The sequence below is a fragment of the Sorex fumeus genome, unplaced genomic scaffold (assembly GCF_029834395.1).
Source record: "Sorex fumeus unplaced genomic scaffold, SorFum_2.1 ptg000033l, whole genome shotgun sequence".
In the NCBI taxonomy this organism is placed as follows: Eukaryota; Metazoa; Chordata; class Mammalia; order Eulipotyphla; family Soricidae; genus Sorex; species Sorex fumeus.
This window is the reverse complement of record NW_026606090.1, coordinates 20,154,678-20,172,827: the sequence shown is the minus strand read 5'-3', so window position 1 is coordinate 20,172,827 and position 18,150 is coordinate 20,154,678. Positions and strand designations below refer to the sequence as shown.

At 38.9% G+C, this 18,150-nt stretch overlaps 1 protein-coding gene across 1 annotated transcript in view; it reads left to right on the top strand.

Moving 5' to 3' along the window:
- Window positions 1-18,150, top strand: part of LOC130026003 (disintegrin and metalloproteinase domain-containing protein 18-like) — a 124,076-nt gene that overhangs the window by 83,338 nt on the left and 22,588 nt on the right. Inside the window, 1 exon segment of the mRNA XM_056116660.1 lies at window positions 16,613-16,696. Within this exon segment, the coding sequence (XP_055972635.1) occupies window positions 16,613-16,696 (84 nt within the window).

Sequence of the window (18,150 nt, the reverse complement as noted above, 5' to 3'; positions counted from 1 at the left end):
CCTGGTAGTGAATCTGCAATACAACTCACGGAGGATCCTGATGTATTGGGCTTGAATGCCCTGATTGGCTAGGGCTTCAATGACCGCTTCCGTCTCAACAGAATCAAAGGCCTTCTTTAAATCATGAATGTTAAACAGAGCGGCATCTTGAACTCCTGAGAAACCTCAATGAGCTTGGTTATCGTGTGGATATGGTCAATGGTGCTGAATCCTTTGCGGAACCCGGCTTGCTCGCATGGTTTTCCTTCATCAAGTGTTCTGCCAATCTTATTTAGGATGACTCGAGTGAACAACTTGTAGATGACAGACAATAGGCAGATTGGGCGATAGTTGCCAATGTCATGGATGTCTCCCTTCTTGAACAGTAGTACGGTCCTGCTGGTTTTCCAGTGGGACGGAACCTTGCATTCAGACAGGTAGCGAGTGAAGAGCCGAGCCAGTGTATTGATGAGTACTGATGGCAGGTTCTTCAGGTGTTCAGGTCTGACCTTGTCTGGGCCGGGTGCTGTTTGTTTCTTTACCAATGAAATGGCGTGTCAGATTTCGGAAGGTAGAACGTTGGGAACGACACATCCATCCTGTGGAATTTGGCATGTCGGCAAGTGGACATGGCTATCGAAGAGATTTGAGTAGAAGTCATGGATAATCTTCTCCATTGCCGTTCTGGAGAATGTGATGGATCCATCAGGATGTCGGAGGGCAGTCATCTTGGTCTTGTAGTTGGCGAAGGACAGGCGGGCATTACAAATACTTTTCCCGGTTTCTGCCGCATCTACCAGTACTTCTGCTCTTCTCTCTTGGAGGTCTTCCTTGATCGCATCTCTGCACTGCTTTGCGAGCTCAGACGTTAGCTTGCGGTTGCCTGAGGCATGCGCCAAACCACACTGGTGAATTAGCTCAAGAGTTTTCGAAGATAGGCGATTTTTTGTGGCTATCTCTCTCTTGGCGTTCCTCGCACATTCATGGAGGTGCTGAACCAGTCGATCGTATTCCTCGTCAATGTTGTCAACAATGGCATCTTCCCATGTTGCCGCAATAGTACCAAAGAGTTCCCACTACTTCCACTACCCAGCCGTCGCCACACACTCCAGGACGCTTTCCGGACCTGCCCGGCTGCTTCGCGGCCGCCCCACACATCATAAGACACTAAATACCCATCTTCCAGAATTGTCGTACCGTATTTGATAGGGTTCAAATATGGTAACACTTACAAGGGTGATTAGAGGTCGCCCCAAAAGCCTCTATCCCTCTCGGAAAGACTGGCAAGCTACCGAGAGTATTCCGCCCACACGGAAGAGCCTGGCAAGCTATCTGTTGTGTATTCGATATGCCAAAACCAGTAACTACAACTGGTCTCATTCACCTGACCCTGAAGCCTTCACCGACATGGCAGCACTGAGAAGGATGAGAAAGGAGAGGCCGACAAATTCTTTCCATACAAACAATAAACTACAATTTCTTCCAAATGAATAATAAAATTGGTCTTAAGAGTTTAGATCACTTATGATGACTCTATTTGTTGCTCTTGGCCTGGACTCAGCTCCACAGTGTACACTGAAGTAAGAGGAGGGATCACTGAGCTGACCTCTTGCAGACCTTGCTTCCACCCACAGCACAACCCCAAGTCCCTGTGAGCCAAAGCCCCACCCTATAAATAACTAAATGACAATTTTATTTCATCAACTTCAAACATTTAAAGTCCTGTGAATAGTCTCAGTGGTTTACTTTAGACTAATCCTGCCACCATTAAAAAGGGATTTAGGCATATCTTCCACAGTAGCTAAGGTCCCACCTGCACATTTCCAGCAACTGCCTGAGAGTATTATCTGGATAGAAAGTCCTGGCCAAAACAAATCCCTGTTACTGGTAAATGTAGCACCTCAGACAATTGGAAAATAAAGAACACAAAATTGTCAAAAGAAGACAATGAGGAATCCAATCATATAAAACCTCAGCAATCTACTCCAAGACCTTTTTAGGATGACTATTGTGGCAATCATTTAGAATTTGAAAATGACATTTAAGCAGAGAACAAACTTGAAGGAAATCTGATAGAAAAGCAAAACCTTTCAAATAGAAGTAAATGAATTTAAGAATCCAGTAAATCTCAGAAACAGTATGGATGAATCTGACAAGAAAACTACGACACTCAAAGTGTGCCACAGTTAATAATCCCAGCAAGAAAGAATAGAGCAAATAAAAGGATATAAGGGAAATTATTGATATTATCAAGAGGAGCAGCCTCTTGGTATCATTTTTATCTTATAATAAAATATTTTATTTAATGTATCTTAAGAAAATAGCCAGTTTATTATCTTAATATAACATAGTTTTGTATCATTATTATAAAAATACCAGAAGAAGAAGAAGAAAGAGGTAGAAAAGAAGAAATTCTACTTGAAGAAATAATTGATAAGAATTTCTCCAATCTGAAGAGTTGGTGGGAACAATGCTATAAGGACCCCAAAAGTTTCAACCAGAGTAAACCCAAACACAACAAAATATTTTATAGTCAAAATGGCAAGTACAAAAGGCAGAGACAACTACTTACAGCCACAAAAGGGAAGCAAAATCTTACGTGCAAGGAAATCCATTAACTTCACAGTATGGTTCCTTAAAGCAACTCTACAAGCAAGGAAAGAATGTCAGAGCATGTGTGGAGTATAGATTGAAAAGAATCTGTATCCAGAACCCTCTACCAAGTAAGATTGTCACGTAGTGTGGAAGAAGAGCAAAACATTCTCAAACAAACAGTGACTAAGGGCATATTTAGAATAATGAAATTCTGGAAAGGACACTAAAGTGTCACATATAAAAAAGGAACTATCAAACAGCACAGCAACTAACTACTCATTCATGGCATTGAACCCCTGCGTAGTAATTGTTTTTCTAAATGTCAATGGAATGAACTCTTCTATAAAATGATACAGAAAGTGGGATGAGTCAGGAAACTGAGCTCAATCTTCTGTTGTTTACAGGGACACACTTAAACTTTCATGATAAACACTGACTCAGAGTGAATGACTCTGAATAAAAGAGTGAAAAGAAAACAGGAAAATAGCACCAAACTTTAAAAGCACGGAGAACCATAGTGGTTTCAGACCAAATAGCATTCAAGTTAAAGAATATAATAAAAGATAGAGAAATTACATACCGGTTTAAGAATCACTATTCCAATACATAACCATCATCAGTATATATGTAATAAGTGAAAGGACAACAAACTTCATAAAGAAACTTCTAATAGCCATGAAAAAGACACATCAATGGAAGCACTATAGAATGGAAAACTTAATCTCATTATACAGATCAACCAAATAAAGCAATAAAAAGAAGCAAGAATTCTAAATGAGGAACTAAAAGAATACACATTCATGATCTTTACTCCTCTCAAACTGGTACACATTCTTCTCCAGTTCACACGGAACATTCTCCAAGATGAATACATGCTGGTAGATAACTTAAGCATCAATAACATAATAAAAGTAGAAATAATTCCTAGTATCTCTCAGACCACAAGGCCACAAAAGTACTGGAGACTTTGGTCATGGGAAATTGACACTGGTGATGATATTGGTGTTGGAAAATTGAATATTCAACCTAGAGCCTCAGTAAATGCTCTTAAAAATATAAAACAAAATTCAAAAGTAATTTTGGAAAATATTCAATATTTAGAAACGTAACAAAATTATGCTAGATAACAATTAGATCAAAGAGCAATTCAAAGAAAAATAAAAGGATTCCTTGAAGTCAATGAGAAAATACAAACTATCAGAACTTATGAGACACAGCAAAAGCAGTACAAAGAAGAGAGTTATTCAGGTTCACACCAGTAATTAAAAAAAAACCCTCAAATTAACATGCTCACAGCTAGAAAAACTAGAAAAACAAAAACGCATATTAAGTAGAAGCAATAAGATATAAAATTTAGAGCAGAAATCAATAATATAGAAAACAGTATAAACAATGTAACCATGAGCTGGTTGCTTGAAAGAATAAACAAGATTGACAATTGTTAGCTAAAACCATGAAGAAAAAACGGGAGAAAATACACAGGAACAAATATGACAGAAGAGAAATTGCAATTCAGAAGCAAGAGGTTACTGTGCCACCAAGTAGAGGAAACTCTATGCTACCAAGTTTGAGAGTATAAAAGAAATGGATAAATTATTAGAATCTTTCAAACCTTTAAGATTGATTTCTATTTTTCAATAGTAAAATAGAAAACCTGAGCAAATCAGTTATGAGTAAAGAAATTGAAACAATAATTAAATATATTTCCATGAACAAAAATCCTGGATAATATGGGTTCACTAGTGAGCTCTACACCAAAACTTCAAATATTTAATGCTCATACTCCTCAAGCTCTTTCAAATATCAAAGAAATAAGAATTCTCCCTAACAGTTTTATTATGCCAGCGGTATCAAAAGCATATAGAGATATGACTAAAAAAGAAAATTATACATCAATATCACTGATTAAAATTTCTGAAAAAATCCTCAACAAAATTATAGAAAATCAAATTGAACATTATATCAAAAGGACTATAAAATATGAAACTGAAGTTCATCCCAGTAATTCAAAGATGGCTCAATATATAAATATTAATATATGAAAATAATCAAAGAGAAATTCAATTACTATATAAATTTACAAGGTAAAGGTTTTTGACAAGAAGCAATGCCCATTCATTATTTTAAAAAAATTCTAAAATTAGGAACAGAAGAAACATATTTTGATAGTAACAGCCATGTATCACGAACCCATAGTTAATATGATATTCATTGGTAAAAATCTGAAAGTCTTTTCCCTAAAATTAGGCAAAAAGAAAGGATATTCTCTTACACTGTTTTTATTAGACATTTTTGAATCCTTGCCACAGCAATAATACAAGAAAAATAGATCAAAGAAGAATAAAGAAGAAAAGATGTTAAACAACCACCATTTATACATGACATGCCCAAAATATTTGACAATAACTCTAGAACAGTAAAACTATATCAAGGTAATGTGTTACAAAATTAACACTGAACACTGGAATTTATGTTTGCAAATAATTAGAACAATAAAACGAAGTTAAAAAACACAACCTCTTTCAAAACTGTGGTAAGAAAACTTCAACTATCTCAGAACCAAAGGAAATTAAAATGACTTTTACAGTGGAAATACAAAACCACTGCTGAAATATAAAGAACACGTAACGAAGCAGAAAGATATTTCTACTTTATGTATTGGAAAAATCAACATTGTCAAAATGATCTTCCGACTCAAATAATTATGCAGATTTAATTTGATACCCATTAGCTTTCCAATGATTCAAGTACATGGAAATAACTACTTAAATTTGTATGGAACCATAACTCCGAAGCAATTTAAAAAAACATAGAATCAGCACGAGGCAATCAGTTACAAAGCTGTTCATGATGGGGTTTCGGTTCCAACACCTATCCCTTAACCAGTGCAAATTTCCCATCACCAATATCCCCAGGTTCCTTCTCAACTACTCTCTCTTTCCACTCCTGCAGCCTGCCTGTATGGAAGACACTTTTCTTCTTTCTCTTATTATAGTGTTAGGCACTGTCATAGAAAGGGTATCATGCATGTCACTTACCTCCATTCAACACTCAGTTTTTGTCTGAAGTGATCTTTTCCAGCTGTCATTGTCATAGTGGTCCCTTCTGCGTCATAACTGCTCTCTCTGCTCCCCACTGTTGCCCCCTCCCACACCACCCAATTGTAGCAAGATTCCTACAATGTACCCATACTCCTGGCCCTTGTTTTATTGTCTTTGGGTATTTATTCACATACTATATTTAAAACATTTATATCCCACTAAGAGTACAATCATTCTATGTTTTTCCATTTCCTTCTTATTTCACTCAGCAGAATAATGTTGATGTTCATTCATGTATAAGCAAGTTTTAGGCCTTCATTTTTCCTAACCAGGTGTGCAGTGTTCCATTGCATAGACGTACCATAGCTTCTCTATAGCCATTTGTTCTCGGACACTTGGGTTGTTTCCAGATTCTGGCTATTGTGCATAATGCTTGAACGAACATAGGCGTGCAGATGGATTTTCTGCTTTTTTTTTTTTGTCAACAGAGTATATTCCCAAAAGTGATATCGTTGGCCTACATTGAAGCTCAGTTTCTAGCTTTTTGAGGAATGTTCATATTCTTTTTTCTTCTTCTTTTTTTTTCTTTATGGGTCACACCTGATGGTGCACGGGGGATACCCCTGGCTCTGCATTCAGGAATTACTCCTGGTGGTACTCGGGGGACCATATGGTATGCTGGGGACCAAACACGGGTCAGCCATGTGAAAGGAAAACAGCCTACCCGCTGTGCAATTGCTCCAGTCCTAAGGATTGTTCATATTGTTTTCCAGAAAGCCTGGACCAATTGGCATTCTCTCCAGCAGTGAATGAGAGTTCCTTTCTCTGTACATCAATACCAACACTGGTTGTTCTTTGTGATGTGTAACAGATCTGAGTGTGAAATGATATCTCATTGTTGTTTTTATTTGCATCTCCCAATTTGATTTGTTGTAGTGATGTAGAGCACATTTTCGTGTGCCTTTTGCCATTTGTATTTCTTCTTTGAGAAAGTTTCTGTTCATCTCTTCTCCTCATTTTTGATAGGGTTGTGTTTTTTTTTTCTTGTAAAGTTCTGTCAGTACCTTATAAATCTTGGACATTGATACTTTGAATGTATGCAGAGTTTCAGTTGCCCTTCATAGTTCTACACTCACCTTTCTGCTTCCCAGGCCTTTTAATTTTTATAGAGACAAGTGTTTTCTCACCTTTGTGCATTCAATTTCCTTGTTATGTTATTTTAAAATTTAATTTTATTTTTTAAAAATATTTTATTTTTTCTCTATTGGCTTATAGTGTTTGGCATATCAAATACTCTCGGTAGCTTGCCGGGCTCTCTGAGAGGGGCGGAGGAATCGAACTTGGGTTGGCCATGTTGGCCGCTTGTAAGGCGAACGCCCTACCGCTGTGCTGGAGCGATAGCACAGCGGTAGGGCATTTGCCTTGCACGCAGCCAACATGGCCGACCCGAGTTCGATTCCTCCGCCCCTCTCGGAGAGCCTGGCAAGCTACCGAGAGTATCTCGCCTGCACGTCAGAGCCTGGCAAGCTCCCCGTGACGTATTCGATATGCCAAACACAGTAACAACAAAGTCTCCAATGGAGACGTTACTGGGCCCGCTCGAGCAAATCGATGATCAACGGGAGGGCCTTTACCTTACCTTACCTTATTTTATTTCATTTTTTTAATTTTATTGAATTACCATGAGATAGTTACAAACTTTAATGTTTGGGTTATAATCACACAATGATCAAACACCTATTCCTCCACCAGTGCATATTCCCCACCACCAATATCCCAGGTACACCCCTCTTTCTCACCCTCCCCCTGCCTCCATGGCAGAAAATATTCCCCATACCCTCCCTCTACTTTTGGGAATTATGGTTTACAACACAGACACTGAAAGATTATCGTGTTTGTTCCTTTATCCACTTTCAGCACACATCTCCCATCCCGACCAGTTCCTCAAGCCATCATTTTCTTAGTGATCCCTTCTCTGTTTCAGCTGTCTTCTCCCCTTTGCTCATGAGGCAGTCTTCCAACTATGGAGCAATCTTCCTGTCCCGTGTATCTACTATCCTTAGGTGTCAGCCTCATGTTATGTTGTTTTATACTCTACAAGTGAGTGCAGTATTTCTATGTCTGTCCCTACTCTGACTCATTTCACTTAGCATGATACTCTCCATGTCTATCAATGTCTAGCAAAGTTCATGACTTCATCTCTCCTAATAGCTGCATAGTATTCCATTGTGTATATGTACCAACGTTTTTTTAACCAGTCATCTGTTCTAGGGCACTTGGGTTGTTTCCAGATTTTGACTATTGTGAAAAGTGCTGCAATGAACATATAGGTACAGATGTCATTTCTACTGTGGTTTTTTCGCATCCTCAGGATATATTCCCAGAAGTGGTATTGTGGGGTAATATGGAAGCTCAATTTCTAGTTTTTGAAATCTATATTGTTTTCCAGAAAGGCTGGACTAGTGGGCATTCCCAACAACAGTGAAAGAACATCCCTTTTTTCCCACATCCATGCCAGCACTGGTTGCTTTTGTTCTTTTGAATGTGTGCAGTCTCTGTGGTGTGAGATTATATCTCCGTGTTGTTTTGATTTGCGTCTCCCTGACAGATAGTGATGTGGAACATTTTTTCATGTCCCTTTTGAACATTTGTATTTCTTTTTTGAGGAAACTTCTGTTCATTCCTTTTCCCCAATTTTTGGTGGGGTTGGAGGTTTTTTTTTCTTGTACAGTTCTACTAGAGTCTTGTATATCCTGGATATTAATCACTTATCAGATGGGTATTGGGTAAATATTCTTTCCCATTCTGTGGGCTCTTTCTTTACTTTGGTCCCTGTTTCTTTTGAAGTGCAGAACCTTCTGAGTTTGATTTAGTCCCATTTGTTTATGTTTGCTTTCATTTGCATGGTCAGTGCTGTTTCATCCTTAAAGATGCTTTTAGCTTCAATGTCATGGAAAGTTCTGCCTACATTTTTCTCTATGTACCTTATGGATTCATGACTGATATTGAGGTCTTTAATCCACTTTGATCTGAGTTTTGTGCCTGGCATTAGACAGAGGTAACGTTCTTTTATTTTTTTTTGCTGGTAGCTATCCAGTTTTCCCTGCACCACTTGTTGGAGAGGCTTTCCTTGTTTCACTTCAAATTTCTTGCTCCTTTGTCAAAGATTAAGTGGTCATATATTTTGGGGTCTGTGGCATAATATTTAACTCTGTTCCATTGGTCTGCAGGTCTGTTTCTAGCCCAGTACCATGCTGTCTTAATTACTACTGCTTTGTATTACAGTTTGAAATTGGGGAGGGTGATGCCACCCATCTTTTCTTTCCCAAGGATTGCTTTACTTATTCGTGGGGGTTTATGGTTCCATATGAATATCAGGAGTGTTTTACTTATTTCTTTGAAAAATGTCATGGGTATCCTAATAGGGACCGCATTGAATTTGTATAGTGCTTTGGGAAGTATTTCCATTTTGATAATGTTAATCCTCCCTATGCATGAGCAGTGGATGTTTCTACATTTCCTAGTATCTTCTTTTATTTCTTGAAGCAGTGTTTTGTAATTTTCCTTGTACAGTTCCTTCACCTTGTTGGTTAAGATGATTCCGGGGTACTTGATTTTCTGAGGTACTATTGTGAATGGGATTGTTTTTTAATGTTTCTTTCTTCTCTTTCTTTATTTGTATATAAGAAAGCCATGGACTTTTGGGTGTTGATTTTGTAGCCTGCCACTTTACTAAACCGACCTATTGCTTCTAGTAGCTTTTCTGTAGAGTCTTTAGGGGTTTCTTAGTATCATATCATCTGCAAATAGTGGTAGCTTGACCCCTTCTTTTCCTATATGTATGCCCTTGATACCTTTCTCTTGCCTAATTGCAATAGCCAGGACTTCCAGTACTATATTGAATAGGAGTGGTGAAAGTGGGCAACCTTGTTTTGTGCCCGATATTAGAGGGAAGGCTTTTAGTTTTTCCCCATTGAGAATGATACTTGTAGTGGGCTTGTGGTAGATGGATTTGACTATATTGAAGAAAGTTCCTTCAATGCCTATTTTGCTTTGGGTTTTCATCATAAACAGGTGCTGGACCTTGTCAAATGCTTTCTCTCCATCTATTGATATGATCATATGGTTTTTTTCTTTTGTTGATAGGAAGGATTATATTGATTGATTTCCAAATGTTAAACCATCCTTGTATGGGATGAATCCTACTTGGTCATGGTATATGATCTTTTTGATGAGTTGTTGGATTCTATTTTCTAATAGTTTGTTGAGGATCTTTGCGTTTCTGTTCATCAGGGATATTGGCCTGTAATTCTCTTTCTTTGTGGTACTTCTGTCTGCTTTTGGTATCAGGGTGATATTTGCTTCATAGAAACTCTTAGGAAGTGTTTTTGATACTTCAATTTTGAGGAAAAGCTTAAAGAGGACTGGGAGTAAGTCCTCTTTAAAGATTTGGAAGAATTCGCTAGTGAATCCATCTGGGCCAGAACTTTTGTGGTTGGGGAGAATTTTTATTACCGTTTCAATTTCCTTGATGGTGATAGGTCTGTTCAGGTATTCCAGGTTTTCTTGGTTCAGCCTTGGGAGGCTATAGGAATCTAGGAATTTATTCATTTCCTCGAGGTTTTTGTGTTTTGTGGCATAAAGCTTCTCAAAGTACTCCCTGAAGATACTTTGAATTTCTGTAGCTTCTGTTGTAACGTCCCCCTTTTCATTTCTGATTCGGTTTACTAGGATTTTCCCTCTCCCTTTCTTGTGAGTCTTTCTAGAGGCTTATAGATCTTGTTTATTTTCTCAAAGAACTAGCTCTTGGTTTCATTGATCTTTTGAATTGTTTTTTTTGGGTTTCCATTAATCTCTGTTGTGAGTTTTATTGTTTCCTTCCTCCTGTTCGGATTGGGGTCCTTTTGTTGGTCGTTCTCCAAGCTCTTAAGCTGTGAGGTTAGGTTACTTATGTGGGCTCACTCCTCCTTTCTGAGGAATGCTTGTAGAACTATAAATTTTCCTCTTAACATAGCTTTTGCTGTGTCCCTTAAGTTTCTGTAACTCGTGTCCTCATTTTTGTTTGTTTACAGGAATCTTTTGATTTCATCTTTGATTTCCTTTCTAAGTCACTTGTTGTCCAATAGTGAGCTGTTTAATTTCCAGGTGTTCGATTTAGTTTTCTTTTTGTGTGTGTGATTTACTTCTAATTCAGCACATTGTGGTTTGAGAAGATTGTTGATACAATCTCTATCTTCTTAATTTTATAGGGACATGTTTTGTGGCTCAGCATGTAGTCTGTCTTGGAGAATGTTCCATGCACACTTGAGAAGAATGTGTATTAAACTTTTTGAGGATGAAGTGTCCTGAATATATCTGTTAAGCTCCTTTCTTTCATTTCTTCCCTTAGAGGAAGTATGTCCTTGCTAAGCTTGAGTCTAGTTGATCTATGTTGAAGCAGTTTTGAACTTTCCCACTAGTATTTTGTTGCTATCAATGTCTTTCTTTGAGTCTCTGAGTAATTGTTTTAAGTACTTTGCTGGTCCTTCATTAGGTGCATATGCATTTCGTATTGTAAGTACTTCCTGTTGTACAGATCCCTTGATCAATAAGAAATGACCTTCACTGTCTCTTGTAACCTTATTCAGTCTGAAGTCAATGTGGTCTGATACTAGGATGTCTACCCCAGCTTTTTTATGGGAGTTGTTTGCCTGGAGGATTGTTTTACAGCCTTTGACTTTGAGCCTACGTTTGCTCTGACTGTTTAGATGTGTTTCTTGCAGGCAGCAGGATGTTGGGTTCAATTTTCTAATTCATCCTACCACTCTGTGTCTTTTAATTGGTGTGTTTAGCCTGTTGACATTAAGAGAAATTATTGTTACGTGTTTTTTGTCCCATTTTTTTTTTGCTGAATTTGGTGTATTTGAGGGGCCTGTCTAGCCTTAAAGCAGTCTCATAACAATGATTTCGAGTCTATGAAGTTCCTGAGCTGCTGTTTGTCTGTGAAACTGTGTGTTGTTCCTTCTTTCATGAATAAGAGTCTAGCTGGGTAAAGTATTTTTGGTGAGTAATTTATTTCATTTTTTTTTTTTTTTGCTTTTTGGGTCACACCCAGCAATGCACAGGGGTTACTCCTGGATCATGCACTCAGGAATTGCTCCTGGCGGTGCTCAGGGGACAATATGGGATGCTGAGAATTGAACCCGGATCGTCTGCGTGCAAGGCAAATGCCCTACCCTCTTTGCTATCGCTCCCTCATTGAGTTTTTTCACTATATCCCACTACTGTTTTCGGGCTGTGAGGGTTTCATCAGACAAATCGACTGTGAATCTTAAGGATGCTCCTTCATAGGAAATTTCTTTCTTTGATCTTGCTGGGGTTAGAATGATAGCAAAGTGGGTAGGGCATTTGCCTTGCACACAGTCAACATGGCCAATCCAAGTTTGATTCCTCTGCCCCTCTCGGAGAGCCCGGCAAGCTACCAAGAATATCTTGCCTGCACGGCAAAGCCTGGCAAGGTACCCGTGACATATTTAACACTCCAAACACAGTAACAAGTCTCAAAATGGAGATCTTACTGGGCCTGCTCGAGTAAACTGATGAACAATGGGAGGGCAGTGTGATCTTGCTGCTTTCAGAATTTTGTCCCTATCTAAGGTTTTGGTCATTTTGGTCAGGATGTGTCTTAGGGTATTTTTTATTCCAATTTCTTCTAGTTGGTACCCTTCGGGCCTCTTGAATGTGGTTGCATGTTTTCTTCAGCTCTGGGAACGTGGTAGCAATGATGTCTTTGACAATTTCTTCTTCATCAGGGTTTTCTTCCTGTCCCTCTGGGACTCCAATAATTCTTATGTTACTCCTCTTGGCTTATCATGGTCTTATCTTGACATCTGTTCCTGAACTGAGTCTCTTTTCGGGAAAGTCTCTGGACTTCATCTTCGAGCTCACTGATTCTGTCCTCAGTAGCTGTTACTCTGCTGCTGACACCTTCCACTGAGTTTTCCAATTCATCTACCAGGTTTTTCAGGTCTGACATTTCTGTTTGTAATTTTCTTTGCATTTTCTACACTTCTACCTTCAAATCCTCTTGTATTTTATTTGCATTGTTTTTCATTATTTCTTTTAGCTCCCTAAGCATCTTCAGTAGCTCCCTTCTAAATTCCTTGTCAGAGATGTTGTCTAGCACTTCATTACTGTTGGGTTCTTCAGGGCTGGCCTCTCCAATAAGTAAGCTCGGAGGGCTTCTGTGTTGCTTTACCATTGTGACCTGTGTGGTTTATCCCTTCACACTCACTATTATTATTCTGCTAATCATGCAGTATTAATTGAGGTGGGCTTAATGAATTATTGGCTAATGTGTTTCTGGTGGTTAAGCTAACTTAAAGGGTAACTTATGGTTTCTATGGGATATGGAGGGGAAGAATAACTCGCAGCCGCGTTGGTGGCTACGGCTCCAGGAAGGAGCCCTGTCACCGGGTGGGTACCATTATGAGATGAGCAGAGGGTGCCTGGAATGGTTCAGCTTTGGCTGTGTGTGGTGTGCCTCAATTCCCATCCCCCGAAGATCAAGGATGAAAACCAGTTGTTCTAGCTCCAGGAAGGAGCCCTGCCACTGGGCAGGTACCTGGATGAGATCTGTTGTGTTTTTTTTATATACCACACGATCACAATCACAATCACGATGATCCTGTTGTTTGTCAATTGCCTCAAGTAACGTCTCCTTCATCCTAGTTCTGAGATTTTAAAAGTGCCACATTCGAGGCTCTTTCAGGGTCAGGAGAATGAGACCCATCATTGTTACTAGTTTTTGGCATATTGAATACGCTACGGGGAGTTTGCCAGACTCTGCTGTGGGGGTAGGATTCTTTTGGTAGCCTGCCAGGTTCTCCAGAGTAAGAACTAGATGATAAGATGTCACATTCGTGGTTGTGCGCTTCTGGAAGCAGGGTTTTATAGTCTCTGGGTCTTGGCTGTTGATGGGATTACACAGTGCCAGGGGCAGTTGGTGGGTATAATGCCTATATACTAGAATATGGGGATCTGGGTGGAGGAGGCCCCAGTCCCAATCCGAACAGGCTTGGAGATCTGTGCCCCAGGTCCCACTCACCTGGGTTCCTCAGCCGGTTCCTTCATGTGTAAGGCTAGTCCAAACATGTGGAGAGTGGTCTTAAGCATAGTTGTGGCTGGAACTGGCAGTCTTCAGCTGCCAGGGCTCTGCTCGGGGTGGGGAAGGAAACTCAACCCACCCTTCTCCAAGGGTCCCTGGTAAGGACAGCCAGGCACGGAGGCAGGAGACTCTGTGCTGTTCTCTTCTGGGAGCAGGGTTTTATAGTTTTATATACCACACATAAGAGAGAATGCTTGGTATTTGTTTTCTGACTCCATTTATATCTTCTAGTTACATTCACATTGCAGACAATTACATAATTTCATCATTTCTTGTGAATGCAAAGTAGTAAATGTACATAATATAGCTATATATATTCATATCATGCCTTAATATTCAGTTATCCATCATTATAATGTGGTAAGATACATGTAGCATGAAGCTTATAGGTATACTATTTAGTAGAAGTACATTTATATGGGCTGGAGCAATAGCACATCAGGTAGGGAGTTTTCCTTGTACATGGCAGACCCAGGTTCAATTCCTCCATCCCTCTTGGAGAGCCTGGAAAGATACTGAGAATATCCAGTCCACACGGCAAAGCCTGGCAAGCTACCCATGATGTATTCCATATGCCAAATACATAACAAGTCTCACAATGGAGATGTTACTGGTGCCCACTTGAACAAATAGATGAACAATGGGAGGACAGTGCTACAATGCAACATATACATAGTTGTATATTCACTATAATTCTCTTTATGGAAAAATTTCATCCTCTAAAATGGAAACTCTGCATACATTGAAAGTATCACTTGACAAATATGTAATTTTCTGTCGTTCTGTGTGTTGCCTTGATATTGTCCTTTGACACAAATATTTTTAATTTTGATTTGGTACTATTTTTACTTTTTTTTTACAGTGGCCTGTAATGTTGGTATTATAGCTAAAATCTCTTCCAAATTTATATTATTAACATTTTCTCACATTTATTATAGTTTTATGTTTTTATTGTGTTTTAAGTTGATATTTTGCATAAAAATATATTTTCATTCTTTTGTGTATGAATATCCAGTTTTCTCAGTACTGCATCCTCCCCCCAAGTACTGCATTGGTTTTATAGATTATTTTAGGTTGTATTTATGTGTTAATGATATTAATCCTTCAATCAGCAAACATAGAATATTTGTTTTTAAATTTTGTATTAAGATACTGTGATTTACAAAGTTGTTCATAATAGAGTTGTTTCAGGCACACAGTGTTTGACTATCAGTGTTCTGCTCCCTCACCGATGTTCAAAGGTTTCTTTCCATGCTCAGTCTGCCCCTTTTGTAGGCATATAATAAATTTATTTCAATTACTTGCTCCAAAAAAATTTAAAAGAATGAAAAATGATGACAATTTTCAGGTATACTGAATAAAATAGAGAAAGTAGACATCTTTGTTGTGTGTAATCTCAGAAGGATGGCTTTCAGAGCATGGCTATGGGTTCACTATAAATGCCCATTATTGTCTTTTGTGAAGGTGGGTTAGACCATACCTGACTGTGATTCAGTGGAATTCATAGTGAAGTGATCAGAGATGACTCCTGGAGTGATTGGGAGCCATATGAATAAAATTTACACCAACCCACCAAAATGGGTTGGTGATATACAATCCCCTGCACTAGCACTGACCCAGGCCAGTATTATCTTAAGGCATATGTCTTCTATCTCTATTTTTTGATAATGTTTTAAAATCACAAATGGGGAGCCAGAGTGATAGTACAGTGGGTAGGGCGTTTGCCTTGCACCCGGCCGACCCAGGTTCAATCCCCGGCATCCCATATGGTTCCCCAAGTACCGCCAGGAGTAATTCCTGAGTGCAAAGCCAGGAATAACCCCTGAGCATCGCTGTGTGTGACTCAAAAAGCAAAATAATAATAAAATAATAAAGGAAGATGAAACTTAAAAAAATTAAAAAATAAAATCACAAATGAATGTTGAATCTTTTTTTTTTCTTTTGGGTCAAACCCAGCAAGGCTCTCTGGGCTCTGCACTCAGTAATTACTTATGGCGGTGCTCAGGGAACCACATGGGATGCTGGGAATCGAACCTGGGTTGGCTGCATGCAAGGCAAACACCCTACCCGCTGTACTATCGCTCCAGCCCCAGATGTTGAATCTTAGCAAAAGCTTTACCTTCCATCCATTACATGAACATATGATTTTAACATTTCTCTCCTCTCTCTCTCTCTCTCTCTCTCTCTCTCTCTCTCTCTGTCTCTCTTTCTCTCTTTCTCTTTCTTTGCTTTTTGTTCCACAGCTGGTGGCGTTCAGGGCTTACTATTGTTACTATCACTGTCACTGTCCTCCTGTTGTTCATCGATTTGCTCAAGCGGGCCCAGTAATGTTTCCATTGTGATGCTTGTTGTTACTGTGTTTAGGATATTGAATACGTCACAGATAGCTTCCAAGGCTTTGCCATGCAGGCAAGATACTCTCAGTAGCTTGCCAGGCTCTCCGAGAGGGGCAGAGGAATTGAACCTGGCTCGGTAGGGTTGGCTGCATGCAAGGCAAACACCCTACCCGCTCTGCTATTGCTCCAGGGCTTACTACACACTATGTAATCAGGAATCACTCCTCATGGAAATTGAGGAACTATATTATAAACATTTTCCACATTGGTGGAGAGCTCTTGGCACTGGTGTCATGTGTGAAGTCGAGCACTGTGTGTATGAAACTGTTTTATGAATGGTACTAAAATCACGGTGTTTAAGTTAATAATGGAAAGAAAAATTATTTTCTCATAATATGTCAAATTTTTGAATATTTCCAATAATTATTTTAATATTTTAAAGAAAATAAAAATTAGAAAAATTATTTTCTGATATGTCAGATTTGAAAAACTGTACCATCTTTGTTTTATTTCAGTATTGTTTAAATAGAACTTGTGAAGAAACAAAGTTAATGATGACATCAAGCTGTAATGCTACCACAAAATGCAAAGGGAATGGAGTAAGTTTTATTTATAATTCTACATTACATGTCATTTATACGCAATAATAAGAAAAACATCTCAGGCAAATAGTTAAGGAGATAGTCCAGGAGATGACTGAAATCCTTTTATGGCATAATATTACTTCCTGGAGGTCCCTAAACTTCACTGGGTGTGACATGAGGGTCCCAGCACTTCTGGGGCAGACTTTCTGGTCCCCAGCGCCGCAGGGCCTGTGCAGCACTATAGTCTGAGACCCTAGCTTTAAACACTGATCTGATGATCTGACCATGTAGGGAGTGACTCCGGTAACTCTTGAGTACTGCCTCAGAGTCCCCACCTCCCAAAGAATATTTCTATGCCATGTTGACATGTAAGAGAATTTTCTGGTTATTCTTACAATATTTAAAATTGAAAAAGTATCCTTAACACTTTCTTCTTAAATGTGTATCTGTTTTAATCTAGCCTCACACAAAATTTCTTAAAATTTGTCCATTTGAACCCTAATTTTCCTTTAAAAAGTAATTTATGGGCTCAGTTTTTGCTGGTACGGTATTTATTTGCCTTGCATGTGGCCAATTCAGGCTGGATCCCTGGCATTCCATACAGTTCCTTGGTCACAACCAGGAGTAATTCCTGAGCGCAGAGCCAAGAGTAAGCCCTGAACATTGCCAGGTGTGACCCCAAAAGAAAAAAATCTATTTATGATATAATTCACACTATATTAATGCTCTAAGATTTAGTTATATAAATTTTAAATTAATAAAAGTTAAAGATTCCAGTAGATTTTTCTTTCATTTTCTTTAGACTATTAACAAAGAGCCAACTATATAATTGTGATCTTTTGTTTTATTTCCTGCAGTAGCAATTGTTGACATAAATTTTTGTTCTTTTTATTTTGTCTCAATGATCTATTTCTACATTAAACCTATGTTTTAGGTAAAATATAAAAGTTTATATATGATGAATTACCAATATTTTTTATCAATTTTTTAAAATTAATTCACTGTCACTGTCACTGTCCTCCCGTTCTTCATTGATTTTCTCAAGCGGGCCCAATACTTCCTCCTTTGTGACAATTGTTACTGTGTTTGGCATATCAAATACGTCACAGGTAGTTTGCCAAGCTTTGCCGTGCAGGAGAGATACTCTCGGTAGTTTGCCGGGCTCTCCGAAAAGGTCAGAGGAATCAAACTTGGGTTGGCCATGTTGGCTGCGTGCAAGGCAAATGCCCTACCCGTTGTTCTACCGCTCCAGCCCTTAAAATTAATTTAAGGTAAGGTAAAGGTAAAGGCCCTCCCGTTGTTCATCGATTTGCTCGAGTGGGCCCAGTAACGTCTCCATTGGAGACTTGTTGTTACTGTGGTTGGCATATCAAATACATCACAGGTAGCTTGCCAGGATCTGCCGCGCGGGTGGGATACTCTCGGTAGCTTGCCAGGCTCTCCAAGAGGGGCGGAGGAATTGAACTCGG